The 18,311-nt window shown below is 38.4% G+C and overlaps 1 protein-coding gene across 3 annotated transcripts; it reads left to right on the top strand.

Annotated features, from left to right (window-relative positions):
* The first annotated feature begins 523 nt into the window (after nucleotides 1-523).
* On the top strand, nucleotides 524-10,030 carry serpinf1 (serpin peptidase inhibitor, clade F (alpha-2 antiplasmin, pigment epithelium derived factor), member 1). 3 transcript variants are annotated; one of them, XM_072662573.1, is made up of 8 exons: nucleotides 524-611; nucleotides 2,292-2,375; nucleotides 2,736-2,925; nucleotides 4,728-4,883; nucleotides 5,272-5,475; nucleotides 6,504-6,643; nucleotides 8,126-8,336; nucleotides 9,092-10,030. In XM_072662573.1, the coding sequence occupies exons 2-8, from the start codon at nucleotides 2,310-2,312 to the stop codon at nucleotides 9,355-9,357; spliced, it is 1,233 nt and encodes a 410-aa protein (XP_072518674.1). In that variant the 5' UTR covers nucleotides 524-611; nucleotides 2,292-2,309; the 3' UTR covers nucleotides 9,358-10,030. The 3 variants fall into 3 exon arrangements, with proteins under 3 accessions (XP_072518674.1, XP_072518675.1, XP_072518676.1); XM_072662574.1 differs by lacking the exon at nucleotides 524-611 and having other exon boundaries at nucleotides 2,296-2,425; XM_072662575.1 differs by lacking the exons at nucleotides 524-611; nucleotides 2,292-2,375 and having other exon boundaries at nucleotides 2,842-2,925; nucleotides 4,707-4,883.
* Nucleotides 10,031-18,311: the final 8,281 nt, after the last annotated feature.

Here is an 18,311-nt window from a genome sequence, read left to right on the forward strand (position 1 = left end):
ATGTTCCACTGTAGTTCTGGTGCTGAATAGAACAGGGATTTTTTTTTCTTGTTTAGCCCACCCAGCACAGTTCTATATATATCATATCAGTGTCCAAAACACAATGTATGCTGGCGCTGCTGGTGCAAAATGAGCTGGTCTGTGATGCTTTTCTAGCAGTTTTAAGCATTTGTGAAGAAATTAGGCAACACATTATCTACATTCTATTGCTTACATGTCTCATTTTTGAGCTTCAGCATTTGACCCAAAAGTATCCCAAAAAGAGATCAGCACCAAGCTAATTTCAGGTCTTCTTATTCACCTGATGTTTTTCTTAACTTCTTTAGCCAACTTCTATTTAAATGAACTTCTCTTTAAGCCATTATTTCAAACTGTAAAGCATTTAGACTATTCCTTACTCACCAACGCTACAGCTTCCTCGTATTTGGAGCTGGTACCCTCAGCGGAGTCATACGCCGCACCAGAGTGGTAGACCACCTTTCCCAACGTCAGCAGACTGAGGGCGGGATTGAAGGGTTGGAAAAGTTGCGCGAGTGTGTGTATCTACGTGTGTGCAGTTGGCGAGGACAGCGGTGCCACGGAGGAGCGCAGGAGATATCGCATAAAAGCAGGTTAGTGTATCAGTACTATACATGCTCATGTGCCGACCAGGCGCCGCTTAGTCTTTACTGGACGTGTTTAATGCGTTTTAATGGTTAGTTTACGTGGTGTAATGAGAACCCTTTTAGTCTGGATCTGCTGTGATTTGATGTAAATGAAACATATACATATATATTATAGCTAAATAATATCCATTTTGCCCGAATGTGAACCTGGCAGTCTTAAAATTGAATAGAAATATTCCAAAATGTATTGAAATAAAAACTTTGAGCCACATCATCAATGCAAATCGTGAGATAAGCAATTGACAACAAACACTGTTTTTCTATTTTTTCTTTGTAGTTTTGGCAAATGCCTCTTTGCAGTGATAATGTAATTACTGCCTAACCTCATTTTCCATTTCCTCTAATAATGTATATACCTTACCTCACCCCTTTCTGCTTTAATCTTCTTTCACACTCACTCTCTCCCCCTCACCCCAGAATCCTTTATCCTCTATGCATTCTTGTGACTAGACCAGACTGCTGCTAGACTGTTGGCCAGCTAAGCAGTGTCAGTGTATGATTTTCTGTCTGCACCTGAATAAAGTCACAATCTGAACATCCAGTCTCCTGAATCTCTGTGTAGCGATTTTTTTTAATGTTGTTAATAATATGGATCCAGACATGTCAAATGATTTCTAAGCTAAGCTAAGTGTACCATACCTGTTTATGTTTAAGACTTTTCAGGCACTCATTTGTAGGCATGTATTTTGCCATGCAATCATGCATTCATTATAGTGGGGCCAAATTGTAGTGGCTTAAAAAACAATAGATCAACCTGCGGATTCCTGCTTTCAAAGCTGGGCATGTGAATAGTGAGAGCTGGACACATTACCAGCTGTTTACTTTGTAAAGTTCTGTGGCAAAGATAGTACATTGTTCTGAACTGTATGATAGTGGAGTTGGTTCGGTGGTGAGGGAATGGGCGAGGTTGGATACGATGAGCTGGAGTCAGATGTGGTTTCTACTTCAGTGTTGGACGTTCTCCATTCTCCCCGTAGGAAACACTTACACAGCCTCAATGACAACCAGATGTGCTGCAGAAGAAAGAAAAAAAACACTGAAACAGAGAAAGAGGGAGAGGTCTGCTGGAAACTGCTGTAGGGACTCCACCTTGAAGTTGATCTTAAACAAATAAATGACATCAAAGCTTATGTAAAGGCTGCACCCTTTTTTGGGCTTTGCAAAATATTGGCTTTTTGACATTTGCTTATTTAATTACACTGAAAAAGCAATCTCAGCAGATCTCATATATCTGTGCAATCAGTGCATTTAAAACACACTCTTTTCAAGTATAATTATTCCCTCCATCCATGTCTTCAAAACATGCTCTGACCTGCTCATGAACTGGGTCAGTCTAGCTTTTCCCAAGAAAGCGTGATCTCAGTGCATGATTGGAAATTGCAATTTTGCACTTAGGCTGGAGGCTAGAGGTGGGCAATGGGTTTTTTGAACACTTTGGTATCATGAAAATGTTTTTGAGTATTGTTTATAATGTTTTTTACCATAATACCAACCATTACTGGAGGCCATGTATATTACATGAGCTTCTACTGACACTACGGAGCTGTGTTTAGTGTGTGTATAGAGCCAGCCTGCTTGGATACTTAGTGTTCATGCATATTTGTGTGTGTGTTTGTGTGTATGTAGTGTCTTTTTTCACCTCCCATGATGAAGAAGATAGCCTTGCTGCTGTGTCTTTGGGGTCTTCTTTCCCTCTCCAGTGCCCAGCTGGTAAGACTGGTAACCTGTGACCTTTTTGTCCTAGAAACAGTCATCACAAGGTAAAAACTCATTTTACACTTGTTTTAAACACAGTGTGATGAATGTTTAGATATATTGGAAGTTCTTACTGCCAATATTCTGTTCAGAACCTGATGAATGAGCCCATGATTAAAACACTTAGTTTATTAATAGATTTATAAAGTATTTAAAATATTTTTTTACATTTTATATTAAAAACAGACTTTGTGATGTTGGTGCAGTACGGCTTTGGTGTTGAGTACTGGGGATGTTTCATTGGGTGTCTGTATTAAAGGTAAAATTCTGCATTCGTGACAACAATGGCAGTGACCTGCTTAACTCCTCTCACAGACAGATGCAGAAGAGGGCGGTAGTGAGGATGAGGTGGTTGACCTGTTCACCTCCCCACGCACCAAGTTGGCTGCTGCCACATCCGACTTTGGCTACAACCTGTTCCGCCAGTTGGCCGCCCGTGACACCAAGGCCAGTGTCCTCCTGTCCCCCATGAGCATTTCAGCAGCCTTCACACAACTCTCCATGGGTAGGCCTGACATTTTGGAATTGCATGGCTGACCCTAGTGAAAACAAAGTAGACTCAAGTATGCTAAACACTATTATGCTACAGTGCACCAAAGTGTACTTGTAGCCCCACTAATGATCTGTGCACCTAAACAGTGCTAAAAGCGAAACAACTATTTTTGTACTTATTAGACTTAATTGTAGATTATAGAACAGAGGCCTAACTTTAATTGTGTTAAGTGTACGTAAATGTGCTAAAAGTGAACGATTTTAAATATTTTTTAAACATATTACTGCATATGCATTTAAATCCACATTTTATGTAAACATAAAGTCTACTTTAAACCCATTTAATAAGTATTACAACTGCATCACCTATGTACTAAAATAGATATTAAATATTTTTAATTAAGTGTGTTGGACTTGAGGCACAGTGGTCACTTTTGCATTCAGCCAACATGATTCAGCCACACTCTGCAGCAGAGAAAGTGGTAACTTGCTCTTACATTCTTCAACATTAACACCTGGCAGCTACAGAACTATATAGATTACAAGTGAATGCACTGGGGAAAGTAACCCAGGGGGAATGACTACGCCCTGATGGTGACTAAAGGGGGAAAGACACGCTCAGTATGCAAATATGTGGTACCAGGAGATAATGGGAAAGTTGTGAGTTTCACTTAAATATGATGTTTACCACACACAAACCCACTGTATATTATTGAAGCAGCACAGTTGTTTTTAAGCTTTTAAGATTGCATGAGCCAATCACTGTCCATTTGCCAATGGCAACCAAATAAATTGAAGTTTATTCAACTCAAAGATCTTTAAAATGACCATGTTCATCTAACTCAGAACAGTAGAATACAGTATGGGGTATTTCCAGTTACATGTATGGTATAATTTGTAAAACAGAGTTCATTTTATTTGGATAAAACAATCTTGAGCCACAACATTAAGCTGTGGAACAGTTACTGGGTTCTCTGAAATAATAGTTCTCTGGAAATAAAGTTCTCTGGGTTCTCTGAAATAATGGTGCTCCACCCAATTCTTTTGGGATGGGTTGGGGAGTTGGAGATGAGGTGATCCAACATCCTGACCTGACCGATGCTCTTGTTAGGGAATGCAATCAGATCCACACAGCATTGCTCATAGTAGAAAGCCTTCTCTGGGCAGTAGAGACAGTTACTCCAACAAAACTCTATAGTGTACATTGACTCATATGTAGGGTTAGAAAATATTACAATATTGTATTGCTATTGTGATCAATTTTGTTACAGTTGTTGGACAATATGCTGTTTTTGATCAATTGCAATTGCATTTTGTTAGTGCTGTTTGTTCTACAGTATAGAATATTTTTTATAATTTATTTTAATTTAATTAATTTTTAATAATTAAATTTTTGATGTCAGAATATTGTGAAACATGAACATGTTTATAATAATAGCAGTAATACATATTGCTCACTCCTAATTGTGACATTCAGAACAGTATATATACAGAGACAGTATATATACAGTATATATACAGTATATATACAGAGACATTGTATGCAAGCCTTTGATATTTGGTATGTTGTCAGTTCTTTTTTTATGTGTTTGCGTAACAACACTGGTTTCCCTGAATCTAGCACATGCTTCCTGAGTTGAGGTGTTTATTTATTAGTATATTAGGTGGATCAAGTGTGTGTGCTTGAGTGTGCACATCCCAGAACCCACTGATTTTCAAGTCAAACACTTACTGACTGACCTGCAGGGGCTGAGCTCTGCTGTACTTCTGGATTCTGGCTATAATGACATACAGTTTGAATGCTTGTTTTAATAGGAGCCTCAGAGCGTGCAGAGAAGCTGCTGCACCGAGCCCTGCGCTACCACACCCTGCGTGACGTCCAGCTCCATGACACTCTCCGAGATCTGCTGTCGTCACTCAGAAGCTCTGCTAAGGGCTTCAGCTCTGTTGAACGCCTCCTACTGGCCAGAAGTGAGTGCAATTGAGAATCCAAGAGTGTGAAAAAAAGAAATAACACTGACATGATTTTAACAATGAAAATGCAAACAAGAGCAACACAACTACTGTTTCATTTATACATTTAAATGTAGTCTGAGGTCTTTATATCCTTTGTAGCTTTTGTGATAATCTGTAATGTCCATACATGATGCATTTACATTTCACATAAATAAGTTATTTACATGTGATTGTCTTAAACCCCTTAAACAGCCAATGGTTCGCAGGCGGGCAGAAAGTGTTATTACAAAACTCTATTACCAAAGAATAGCCCCACCAGTTTCTACAGAATTCCCTGTAGTTACTGGATATTATGACTTAGTATGTAATAAACTTTGCTGCAAATTGAATTTGCTTTTTTTAGGACTGCGTTTGAAGCTGGAGTACCTCAATGCTGTAGAAAAGCAATACGGGGAGCGCCCACAGACACTCATGGGTGGGGCCCGAGACCTTAAAACTGTCAATGATTGGTTCAAACAGCAGACTGGGGGTAAAGTGGACCGTGTCCTTGCTACTGCCCTCCCTCGTAACTCCGCAGTGGTGCCTGTGGGAGCGGCCTATTTTAAAGGTAAACAAATATACAAAAATGCATTTAATACATATTAATACACCTCAACTAGTCATCTATCATTTTCCTAAACTCATATTCAAATAATGGTATTTTTAATTCAGTTAATTAAAATAATGACAAAAGTAGAAGTAGAAGTAAAAGTAACTTAGCAAAAACAACTATTCACATATGTTTTATTTAGGTAAACAGATTCAAGTGAAACATGGCATTTGTCTCATTTTGCCATAGCATGTGTTGATGGAAATTTCTCAAGATTCACCCTTAGGACTATGTTTGTACCATTATTTTTGTAATTGCTACTGAGTTGTGTTTATAAGTCTCAGAATACAGGCCTATATTGTTTTAATGTATATAATACATACTTCAGCACCATTTAGAAGCATGTGAATAACTCACAGTGACTGTAATCAGCATGCAAATAGCTAGGTTCAGCTATTTTAAGTTACACAAATTGCTGACATAGATGTGCAAATGCAAACACACTGTTTGTCTAGTCCCTGTAGAAAAATATTGCTAATAGAATAGGACAAGGAATAGCATTGCACTGTGGAGCAGTGGAACTGTGTTCTCTGGAATGAAGTTGGTGCTCTGTCCAATACTTTTGGAATGAGTTGGGAATGAGGTGAGGTGGTGATCATCCCAAAAATATTGGATAGAGCACCACCATACCTCATTCCCAACTCCCCAACTCATCATAAATGTACTGGATGGAGCACCAATACTTTTGGGATAAGTTGGGGAGTTTAGAATGAGGTGAGGTGGTGATCCATCCAATACTTTTAGGGATGATCACCACCTCACCTCATTTAAAATCCTGACCTTACTAATGCTCTTGTTGCTAAATGCAATCAAATCCCTACAGCAATGCTCCAAAATGTCATAAAAAGCCCTCCCTGGACAGTAGAGTAACGAGTAAGCAGGTGTTCCAATATGTTTTTCTATATAGTGTATTTGTGTCTCATGCTCCCCTATTCAGTCAGAAATCTAATGTTTATATGTAATGTGTAAATGTGGTTTGATTGTAGGGAAATGGGTAACCAGGTTCAGCCAGGCGGGTAAGATGGATGAGTTCCAGTTGGATGGACAGGCACCAACTCGCGTGGCTGTGATGCAGCAACAGCATTATCCTGTGAAGATGGGTATTGACTCTGACCTTGGCTGCACGGTAATGCAATCTGCATTTATTTTACACCCCTAAATATAAAAGGGTCTCCACATACATTGTTTAGCTATGTCTATTTCCAACATGTATATTAATGAAGCGTACAGCCATGCAGACATTGTGAACATAGCAGAACGAATGAATGAGCTCATTGGCTTCCAATATGACACTGGGAAAGGGTGCTACAGTAATTTCTTACTGTAAGAGCTTACTCCATTACCACTGCATTGCAAGTGCGGTTACAGTTAAGTGTCTAGCCATAAAGACAGCTTACTCCCAAAGCAGTAGGCTGCAACAAGCTGGACTGCAAAGGTACAGAGTGTGCAAAAAATGTCTATCCTCAGTTGCAGCATCCACTAGCGAGTTCCAACCTGTCTCTGCAAAAGCAAAGTCAGCACAAGAACTGTTTCAGCTTCATGTTTCAGCTGGATGTGGTTTCTTTAGCCGAGCAGCTGCACTCAAGCGGTAAGGACAAATTCTAGAGAGTAATGTATCACACTCCACCGTCTGTCTGACAGGAGAAATAGGGGTATGAAGTATGAAGGAGAACGCTGTCTTCCTGAATGTACAGAATGTATAGACCCTGTAGCTAATCAAATGCATGGCTATACTAATGTATTACCTAGCATAAACAATTCAGTTTCAAAATCATGACATGAGATATCTCACCAACTAGGAATTGGCAGCTAAATTGATAGCTTTAAAAATTCGCACCATTTCACTTTGGAAAACTCACAAGGAGTCCTTACCTGCGACAGGGTGACAAAACTCAGCATTTGAATTATGCAACAGAATATCCACACAAGCCAGATACGTTTTGAAGACATATATTTGGAGATAAAAAAAAGCTGCATTTAATGAAAAAGAAATCTTGCCAACTGTGAAGCACAGAGGGTGATATAGCCATTCCTCCGTCCACCTATGCACTATTGTCAATAGTGCATGGGTGGAGGGAGGAATGGATTCCACAAGACATCAAACCATTAGTTAAAAGGCTGAAGCTGAAAAAAGAATGGCTATAAAAAAAAAGAATAATGATATAAAAAAACACCTCAAAATATATTATGGACTACATGAAGAGGCACAGAATGAAGCCTTTGGAATGGCCCTAACAGTCCCCTGACCTAAACAAAATAGAACAGTTAATAGACCTTAAACAAGCTGTGCATGTAAGACAACCTATGAATATCCCAGAATTAGAGGTCTTCTGCAAAAAGTAGTGGGAAAAACTCAACTGTCTCAAAGTCTGAAAAGAAAACTCCTGAAAAGACAATTTAGCATTCTGTCGATAACCTATTGTTATATTATCACCTGGCCATGTTTTTTATAGCAGTGGATGGTATGCTTACTGAAGCACACATGCAGTTACACATCAAGAAAGGTCTAAGATGTAAAGCATAAAACATGTATGTGCATTACTGAATAACAATCTACATTAACAGGGTATCTTACATTCTTTCTCTCCCTCTTACGGTTTGATGACAGATAGCGCAGGTTCCCATGGAGGACGGCGTGAGCATGTACTTTTTCTTGCCTGACGAGGTGACGCAGAACTTTACTCTGATTGAGGAGGCCTTGACAGCAGAGTTTGTTCAGGACCTGGCCAACACTCTTTACCCAGTTCAGGTGCAGCTCACCCTGCCTGTTCTCAAACTTGCGTACAGCACGGATCTGTTGGACCTTCTGTCTGACTCGGGTAAGACTGAAAAAAAGAATATATTGATTTCAGTTATTTCAAATGTGAACATTATTTCCACATGAATAAAAAACATTACATTATAATAAACAAATTACATTTTACTACATTAATTTATGAGTTTAATCATAAACTCCATAGGAATCCAGAGTTTCCCGCTCCTGTCCTATAAGGTTACAATTTCCTTCAGAACAGATTCATAGTCTAGGCACCGGGGGAGTCTTGCACTACTCAGTTTTCCCAAATGATCTATCTCAGTAATAATAATAGTTCAGTATTAATAATAATGAAACCCTTTCCAACCAGAGGTATTACATTAGGAAATATGGCAAACTGAACAATACACATATCTTTCCTAGATTGTAACTAGATCTTAATTGACGATATCAGGCAATATTTAAAGCCCCCCTTATTATTCATACTGGGAAAAATAGTGAGTGTATATAACATCTAAAGAAGGTCTGAAGAACCTTCATGAAATGTTAAAAGGTTCTTCACATTCGTATGTCTATATTCGTATGTCTATATGAAACCAACATTGTTTTTTCTATGGAATCACTCACTGAAGTACCTTTATTTTTAAAATTGTAGCTCCACCTCCAGTGCTGTAATGTTTATTATTTATTATTTAATAATTATTATTAAGAATTTCTAATGTTCAGTTGAGCTTGGCAGTGAGTTATCTCTCCAGTCCTGTCCTACATAATGTAATAATGTAAGACTTTTGTGCCTATCTTTCACCTTTTAAACCCAAGGGATGTCTGAATGGCTGGGGGACACGGACCTCATCAAAATCACTACCCAGGCAGTCAAGCTGAGCACAGTCCGTCACAAAGCTGTCATGGAGACGGCACCAGAGGGTAGTCAGTACGCCAGCACTGCTCCTTCTAGAAGTGCCCAGTCACTGGCCCTTTCTTACAACGTGAACCGCCCCTTCCTTTTCCTGGTTCGAGACGAGCCGTCAGGTGCGCTTCTCTTTATTGGAAAAATCTTAAACCCTCGTGACCTGGCAAGTGTATGAGAGTAGCATTCACACATACACACATGTATGTAAATGTTGACATACCACAGAGCTGCAGGCTTCTATGCTTAAACAATGGGCTAAGGATATCTTTAAGACATCGGGTTGAAGATGTCTGCAAAGCTGCCAACATGAATAACACAGTGCAATTCTATGTTTTATCACATTTGCAGCACATGAATAGCCAATTTCATTCAAAATTTACACTAACTTTCTTCAAAAGCACATTCACATCTATAAGAGACACCACACACATGCATGCATCTGCATTGTATTGCATAAGCCCCTTTTCAAGGAAACACAGCATACATACATTCATAATTGTGCACTTAAGCAAATACACTTACATTTCCAGTTCAGTCAGAATAATACACATGTACCATTTTCTAGAGTTAAGGTCAGATATCATATTGCATAATACCTCCTCTTTTTGCCATGTTGGCAACCTACCAGCAAACCCCAAAATACCAAAGATCTCAAAATTAAAAGATGAATTTTGTTTTTAGTTCAGTTTCTACATTAGAAATATTTGGTTTTTGTATTTCAGTGCTTTATTAATCATATCAAACTAAATGTAATCCCACACATATGCATATGGACGTTCCCCTTTGTATATTTACCAGCAGGAATGATCTGAATTTGTATATTGAGATAAATAAAAAAAGTATAAAAAGCTGTGGTGTAGTGTTTTATGGTGATGGTTTTGCATTATGATGACGGGCCTTTTCTGTGGGAATATAAACGACTGGGACAAAAACACAAAAACTTTATAGGAGCAGTCCACTTACTGCCTGTGGTTTCCACTGTGTCTACTGGTACACACTGCTACTGGAGGCGGTGTGTGTCTCACTTGCCCTGCCTCTGCTAAGCAGAGTTCAGCAGAAAGAGGCAATCAGCATCTTCACTGCATGGCTTTACGGTTCTGGGAAGGTAATTAATAATTAATGTTAATCATAAATTAAGATGGTTTTTTTAATTAAGCTGAGGCTCAATGTGGATTCAACCCCAGGTATTAATGATTACAAATTGTTCATTTTCAACAGCCATATGTTTGTTCAGTATGTACCACAACACTCAAGTGAAAGTTCTTTAACGTTAAAAAGGTCTTTCACACTCTTTATCAAACATGATTCTTTATGAAACCAATAGTGGTTCTAATACGGCATCATTCAAAGAACTTTTTGAAGCAGTATAAGTTATGCAGTAATGAACAGGAGCTGGACCTGAAGGCTCTTGTGGTTCAGGAGGGGGGTAAAGGAAGTTAAAGCTGTCAAAAAATGAAAACAATGACTAAAATGTTACATTTTTAATGCTGGAATGACTTTTGACTCAAGTGCCCAAAAAGAAAATCCATGACAAACATTTTGGTACTTTTTTTTCTTTGGAACTTTTCCGTATGAAACTGCATCACCGTCTGCTTCACTCAGACACATTTCAAAACCAAAAGCAACAGACCTAACCATTGCTGAAGCCATTAAATCTGGCTGGCAGGCTGGTTATTTATGTAACACTCCCTAAGTGCCTCCACAGCCTGTGTTCTCGCAGAGATGTTTCTCTTGCATCATAAAGGAGTGCTAACTCTGCCAGCCATCATTCACAGTAAATGCATAGTGGGAACTATTCCACAAAGGAGTGCAACCAAAGTAAACCATGGCCTTGGAAAGTCAGCGTGTGCTTTTCCGGGCAGGCCTGTGACTGCAGTTGTTCTGGGAAGGGTTTCAGGCACCTCAGGAATCTTCTTTTCCCTGAGCTGGCTGGAAAATTCATTACAGGCATGTGGCTTCAGTGGGGAACAATGAACGCTAGCACGATAGAACACCCGTCCAGTCAAACTGTTCTTCCATTTGAGTGTTCCTTCTGTATTTTATTTATAGGTTTTGTGCTTCACTCTGTTTGTAGGGTAGGTAATGTGTATTCCAGCATCTTAGTGCTGTAGAGGCAAATGCAGATACAGTCATTGTGTTATTCATGACTTCAGCTTTTATGCTATGCTGTTAGTTTTTCTTTCTGAGCTGTTTCTGATGTGCTTTTTTAACTTTCATATCATTTATTTTAGTAAAATCTTTGGTTCCTTTCTTCTTTTCCGGTCAGCATCTGCTGGACTCATTTCATTCCTGCACACTGTGAATTCCGTTCTGACACAACTGATTCTAACAGAAAAAGCAGATGTACCTACAAAGGGTCTCTAAAGCTCACTCACAGAAGTTTCCACAATGGCTGTCATCCAATAAGGTCACAGGAAGACAGATGGTAATGGTCTTAGAGTCTATGTCCTAGACCACACAGTATTCTGAACAGAAACGACCCATTTAAAGGAAAGTGTAGTTCAGCACAAGGAAACTGGTCCAGGTTACAGATGAAGTACTCGAAAAATAAAGGTGCCACACAAAGCAATTAAAACCCTTTCAATAGATGTTTCTTTAAAAAAAAAAAAAAAAAGTTTGAGTGTTAAGAACCTTTGTAAGGTTTAAAGTAGCTTCTCGAGGCACCACAACTGACTTGTTAGGGACCCCCAGATAGTCCCGATGTTTGTTATCAACCCCTCTCACATTACATAAAAATGGATCAGAAATATGGATCAGCAGAGAAGACCAGTTTGAGAACCTGCTGAGAATGTAAAAAAGGTTTGGTACAGAATTGATATGAATTTCACACTCCTACACCTCTTTTTCAAATATGGTTATTTAGGGAAACTAAAGAGCTTCTGTGGCATTTTTTAAAGAACCATTTGTGGCACTTTTTCACAGTTGTATGGTGCACAGGCCCAGTTCAGGTATTCAAACAGAACTTTAAAAAGAGCTGCTTGGCTTTTTCCAATCAGTGCCTTGCATCTACAAAAGATAAGCAAATAGCAAGTAAATATAAGGTACCGCATGAGCGAAAAATGAAAACAAGCTGAAATAAGTTATGCACACAGCTGCACACAGTCGCCAGAAACGACTTTCCTTTTTAAACAGTAGGAAGTTAATGCATTCCATGTGTGTAAACAACTCCCAGATACTTGAGGTGCCTTTTAAGACCACCAGGTGGCGCCAAATGATGAGCTGTAGGAACAACAAGAGCATTTATTTGAAAATTTATAAAATTTATAAATAAAGAGGCTTTAATCTTACATGGTTTTAGAGTGATACAGCACTGGTCAGAATGTAAATATATTCTAATCATCTTCTTCATTAAACATTTGATCCAAGTACTAGGGTAAGCATATGAGAATACACCGTAGTTAGAATGTCATGGCTGTGTTGTAGTTGTTGGACCGTGGCAATGTATATGTGTGTGTGAGGGGGTAAAAATACCTCTCAAACCATGCAGCTACATATGTTCATTAACATTATTACATACATATGTAATTACACCCCCCCCAGCTATGACATCCTAACTGGGGTAGATACCCATGTGTGAACCTTTTAAAGGTCTGAAGAACCATAACTTGATCTAAAGCTTCTTCACACTCACTTATCTCTAATACAGACATGGCTCTCTATGGAATCAGAAGTGGTTCGTCTATGTCATCACTCAAAAACTACTTCAAACAATTTTATTTTCAAGAGGGTTTACAAACATTTGGTGCTGTGATGGGTGAGCTAGGTCAGGACTGCATGAGAACAATTGTCATGCAAGTCACAATCGTATCCAGTATTGTTTCAGAAAATGAATTGTTTTTGTTTATCTGTAATAAAGTGTAATTGTGAATAAATAAACATTTGCTGGCCAGATTCACAGCTTTCTGTATAATTCCATATATAATTTAAGACTTTGGCACAGTGCGATACAATCAAAGGTGTTTTTTATTCCAATGCAATTCTCACAGTCCATATGGGCAGTACTTAAAAGTGAAAAAGAAGTTGTTGAAGAGGAACATTTTTTTTTCACACCCCAGTGTTCTTTCAAGATCCAGAGGCTATCCAGACAACAGATTGTGTTTGTCAAGGGAAACATGTGGTCTTAAACAGGAAACAGCAGAAGCTTCTCATTGACCCCATTTCACAATAGCATTAGAGAAAGTAAATAGGTCAGGCTGGTGGAAAGCTGGGATAGAAGACAGGCAAAAATAGTGAAATGTAAGAAGAGCTAATTAATTTGTGTCAATGTCAATAATGCTTCCTCTGTTAATTCAGTAATATTTGATTTCCTTTCTGAATAATTTATGTTCAATGCAATGAGTGGAGGAATGAAAATGAAACCACCTTAGTTAATCAATGTGAGAGATCAGTAATTCATGAGAATGATATGAATCATTTAAGTGAATCACGTTAAATTAATCAAGGTTTTATTAGGAAGAATAAGCAGTGTGGAATGTACTATCTGATCCCTGTTACGAAACTCAAATTCCTCTCAAAATCTCAACCACCTTGCGAGATCACTTTGACTTTCAGCAGGAACCACTGAGGATGGCATGAACACTTTTGCCAAACATTAGCCTATTAGCCTTAACCAAAAAAATGGTTAACTTAAAAAAGTCAGGTCAACTTAAAATGAAAGCAGTTTACTTCATAGCTTACTTCACTATCCCAAGTTGAGAAAAGAAAATGTCCTTACACTGTAAAAACAAACAAACAAAAAATAATAACAAATGCAAAAAAGGCAACCTATCTGGTTATCTGGTTCAACTCAAATACTTCGAACACTTTAGATAAACAAAGTCAATAAGTTGAGTCAACTGAAACCTTTAAACACTTAAACATTTCTGCCCTTCAGTTAGATAAACAACAAGGTTATTTATTTTTATTTATTTATTTGTTTGCTTGTTTTTTCAACTTCTTTTCTGGCTCGTACTCATTCCACATAAAATAGATTCAGGGAATGGGGGTTGCCACTATTCCTTTTCTTAAATTCCTAGTTACAACCATGTATCACTGGTGATCAAGTGGTGATTGGGGGTTAACACCTTTCAGAAGCCCCTGATGTCACTTTTTATGCAGCAGACTTCACTTTAAATGCAGCTGACTTAATTGCAAAAAGTGAAACATGGCAAGTTGTTTTGTCTGTTTACACTAAAGTATTTTATTTGTGTTGTGTTTTTAAAAGTATTTATTGAAGAAAAACTGTTTATTTGTATCTGTCGTGTGTAGTAATTTTTGTGTTTTTGTTATATTTGATTTTTATATTTAGATATATTTTTGGCAAATCATCTATACTATGTTTTTCTAAATATTAAAGCATTTATTTTTTTTCTGAAAGATTTATACAGTGTTAAAAATTTGAGTTCTGTAAACATGGATAAATAACATAAACATAAATGCATTGTTACATAACAGAATGTAAAACAAAGAATAATGATTCTGCTAACTAATTTGACCCATTTCTGAAATAAATTCACTTAAAACATGTAGATTGATGTTTTTGTAAGTAGTTTGGTGTTATAAGTATAAGAAGCAACACTGATTGACAATCAATTTCACATGCTGTTGTGCAAATGGAATAGACAACAGGTGGAAATTATTGGCAATTAGCAAGACACACTCAATAAATGAGTGGTTCTGCAGGTGGGGACCACAGACCACTTCTCAGTACCTATGCTTTCTGGGGTTAGTCAATTAGTCAATTGTTTTAATACCAGTTGAGACAAGTGACAAATTGAAAAAAATGTGTTAATACATTTTATCTTGAAATTTAACAACTTTTCCTAGAAGTCCTCAACATTAGAGAATGTAAAACATCATCTTTATTCATACTTTAAGTATGAAGTACACTGAGGAATAGATAAGGTCAGGTTTTTGTTCTAGAATAAGTAATTAAGATGCTGTTTTCACTTTCGATTCATGTTCACATCTGCTTCCAATAAGATACTCATGATGTTTACTGACACTAGTGACGCACTTTGTGGCCTTCCTGTTCATTTCTAAAAAAAAAAAAAAAAGAGGTCTTAAGTAGAATATGACTACACAGGAATGGAAAAATAAATTCCAGTTGTGCTAATTTAGGAGGAGGTCCATTATTAACACTGATTTGAAACCAAACTACAATGTTTGTTTAAGACAACTCAGAATGATTACAACCTAAATGGCATCAGTTTTACTATTCAGTCTTGCCTCAAAATAGCTTGAATGATTTGTAATCTCCACCATTGTCATTCTCAGAATCTTAAAGTGAACCGGAAAGAAGGGACAATCTTCCTAAAAAAGAATAGTTTTTTAAATGAAGAACTGCTTCTTAGCAGCTGATTCACTGAGTGTTTAGTTTCCTGTAATCCACATTCTCTTCCGGGCAGCCCTGCAGCATGTCCTCTTTAGCCTCGTTAAGTACAACATATGTCAACAACAGATAGCTATGTGTGGGCGTGTATTTTTAGTGTTAGACCATAGCTTCTTCCTGCACATATCCTCTGAAATTTAGCGGGTCAACAGCACATACACTGATGGAGAATGGAGTTTATTTGGTGGTACAAGCTGACATCAGAACAATAGAATGCATGCCACGCACACAGGACTGCCCATGCCGGCAAGCTGCCACTGTTGGGCCCTTGAGCAAGGCCCTTTACCCTCTCTGCTCCCCGGGCGCTGGAGTTGGCTGCCCACCGCTCTGGGTGTGTGTACTCACTGCCCCTAACACATGTGTGTGTGTGAGTGTGTGTTCACTACCAGATGGGTTAAATGCGGAGGACACATTTCGCTGAACAGTCCACACTGTACAGTGACAAATACGTGCACCTTTACCTTTACCTTAAAAACAAGCTGGTATGGGCTCTCATTCAGTTCTAACAAAGACAGTGCAGTCAGGTGTGAAGGCCCAGCCCTGGATAAGCCCTAGCACAGGGTATACTCTGTCTCTGTACAGCTAATCCAAATCTGAAAGCAGGCAGACAAATTTAATTTTGGAAACAGGCCAAACTGGAATTTGGATTCAAGGTCTAAAGTTGAACATCGCCTGGTCTTGGCAAGTCAACTATTTGTGTGTAATGAGCTATACACGGAACTGTAAAGCGTCTCAACTACAGAAGGGACTCCATGACTGCAGTTGATAACGTACAGGACGTAGAGAAGAGAAAAAGAGCTGAAGAAACAAGCTTGGAATGATAACAGGATGCCACTATATGCCCTCTGGGTGTTTGTGTTTGTTTGTACAAAAATATACTAATAATAAGAATAATGTAAGAAAATCAGAGAAAAACAGGGCTTCAGTACTGTGTATTTATGCATTTAAGGAGCTCCATGACGGCTACTCCTTGCCGTGAATTGAATCTCCAGGAATCTCCGTGACTCTTGCGTTGGTGGCGTGTTCAGGTTGGCAAGTGATCCGTTCTTAGTCAAGAGATATCATAGTCTGATTTGAGAGGCAAGCGTGTTACGTTACCTCCAAGCTGCGGCTTTTCGTTGTACCCCTCCTTAGTTTACCTTTTAGTCATATCCCTATTGCTCCCTGCTCCTCCCAGTCCCAGGTTTGTTGTGTTTGCCATTTTGTTTGCCACATTCGGTTTTGTTCCTCATTCTGGCCCTTAGTTGCTGCACTTTGTCTTTTCATAACACCTTGTTTTGTGTTCCGTTGAGTTTAATGAACGATCTTGCTTTGTTTCATCTCTGTGAGTGTTCCTCCCTTCTTGTCTGGCCGTACACGCAATGACACATATCTGTAAAAGACTGAGTGTGAAGCACCTTACATGTGATTTCAAGGTTCTCTTCCAATTTAAAGATTTTTTTTCAGAAAACTCAATTGTTCCCGTTTTCAGAAATGGTTCCTCATGAAAACAGGTGTTTTTTCCTAAAACTGTAATGCCCTTATTTATTTATTTTTTTAAATGGCTACTTTACAGTGGAAGAACTTCTTAACTTTCAATAGAAGTCAATGTAAAAGTCATTTTGGGGCTTTCCTTTTGGTTCACGTATTTATCATGAAATTTAGACACAATATAAAGAATCCTACATGCTTAGTAAGTATAAAAACTAATATGTACAGACGTTTGTGTGCTCATCAGGTTAGAAATGTTTTGTAAACCATATGTCAGCACACATGCGCTTCCTGAAGGCTAACAACCCATAAAGATGTCTTCTTAGTCATTCTTAGTCAAATGATTACCTAGAACTGCAATAAAAAACTGCTAGGTAATGTAATATATCTATAATACCTTTCATTTAAGGTCATATAACCGTTTTACAAACATGGTCAAATGGGGAAAAATGAGCTCCAGCAAATACACAGCCGAACTTGGCACTGTTTCCACATAGATTTTATGTCAGCATTTGGCTCATTCGAGTACAAGGTCAAATATCTCATTTACTGAAAGTACAAAACTAGAAATGACTGAAGGTCAATCCAATATAGCAAGAATCTAAGCATGGTCGCAAACAGTAAAAGTGAAAAGACTGTATGCACATCGATATACAGTATGTGAGGCCAACAGCTTAGCACATTCTGAAAAAATGTGTCAGTGTTTGCCACAGCTGTCTCACTCCCACTTTCACAACACTATGTTCTCATCTTCACTAAGCAGAGCATTTTACCAGGGAACCAGTATTTCCTGAGTATTTAATCAACTGCAATTGTGGGTTCACTTTTGATTGGAACACCAAGATGAGGATAATGGCTTATGTCCTCCTTAAATCATTGGCCTTTCAACATTACAAGAGACTTGTGTCTACCTCTTGTCATGTGCTACCAAATTGTCATCCAAGCTTGTTTATGATGAATGATGTTAAAGTATTCATGGTTTGGACATACAGTTCCAGGAAAAGATCATCAACTGGTGTAGGACTGGAGTGCCCAAGCCTGGACCTGGCATAGGTGAAGGCCTTTGAGGGACAAATGAATATTAAAGTAAAATATGTTGGATGAACTCCCCAGGGAAGTAGGTGTCTAGGATTAGGATAGAGCACCCCTGGTGTAGAAGGTTTTGAAGGAGTAAATACTTTTTGGCCTTGCTCCAAAGAACTGCTCAGATCTGTATCTCTTCCTTGCAAAGCTACAGAAGATCACAACATCTGATTTTATGAGGGTAATGACTTCTCAGCAGTTGACCC

Source organism: Salminus brasiliensis, chromosome 18 (assembly GCF_030463535.1).
Source record: "Salminus brasiliensis chromosome 18, fSalBra1.hap2, whole genome shotgun sequence".
Taxonomy (NCBI): Eukaryota; Metazoa; Chordata; class Actinopteri; order Characiformes; family Bryconidae; genus Salminus; species Salminus brasiliensis.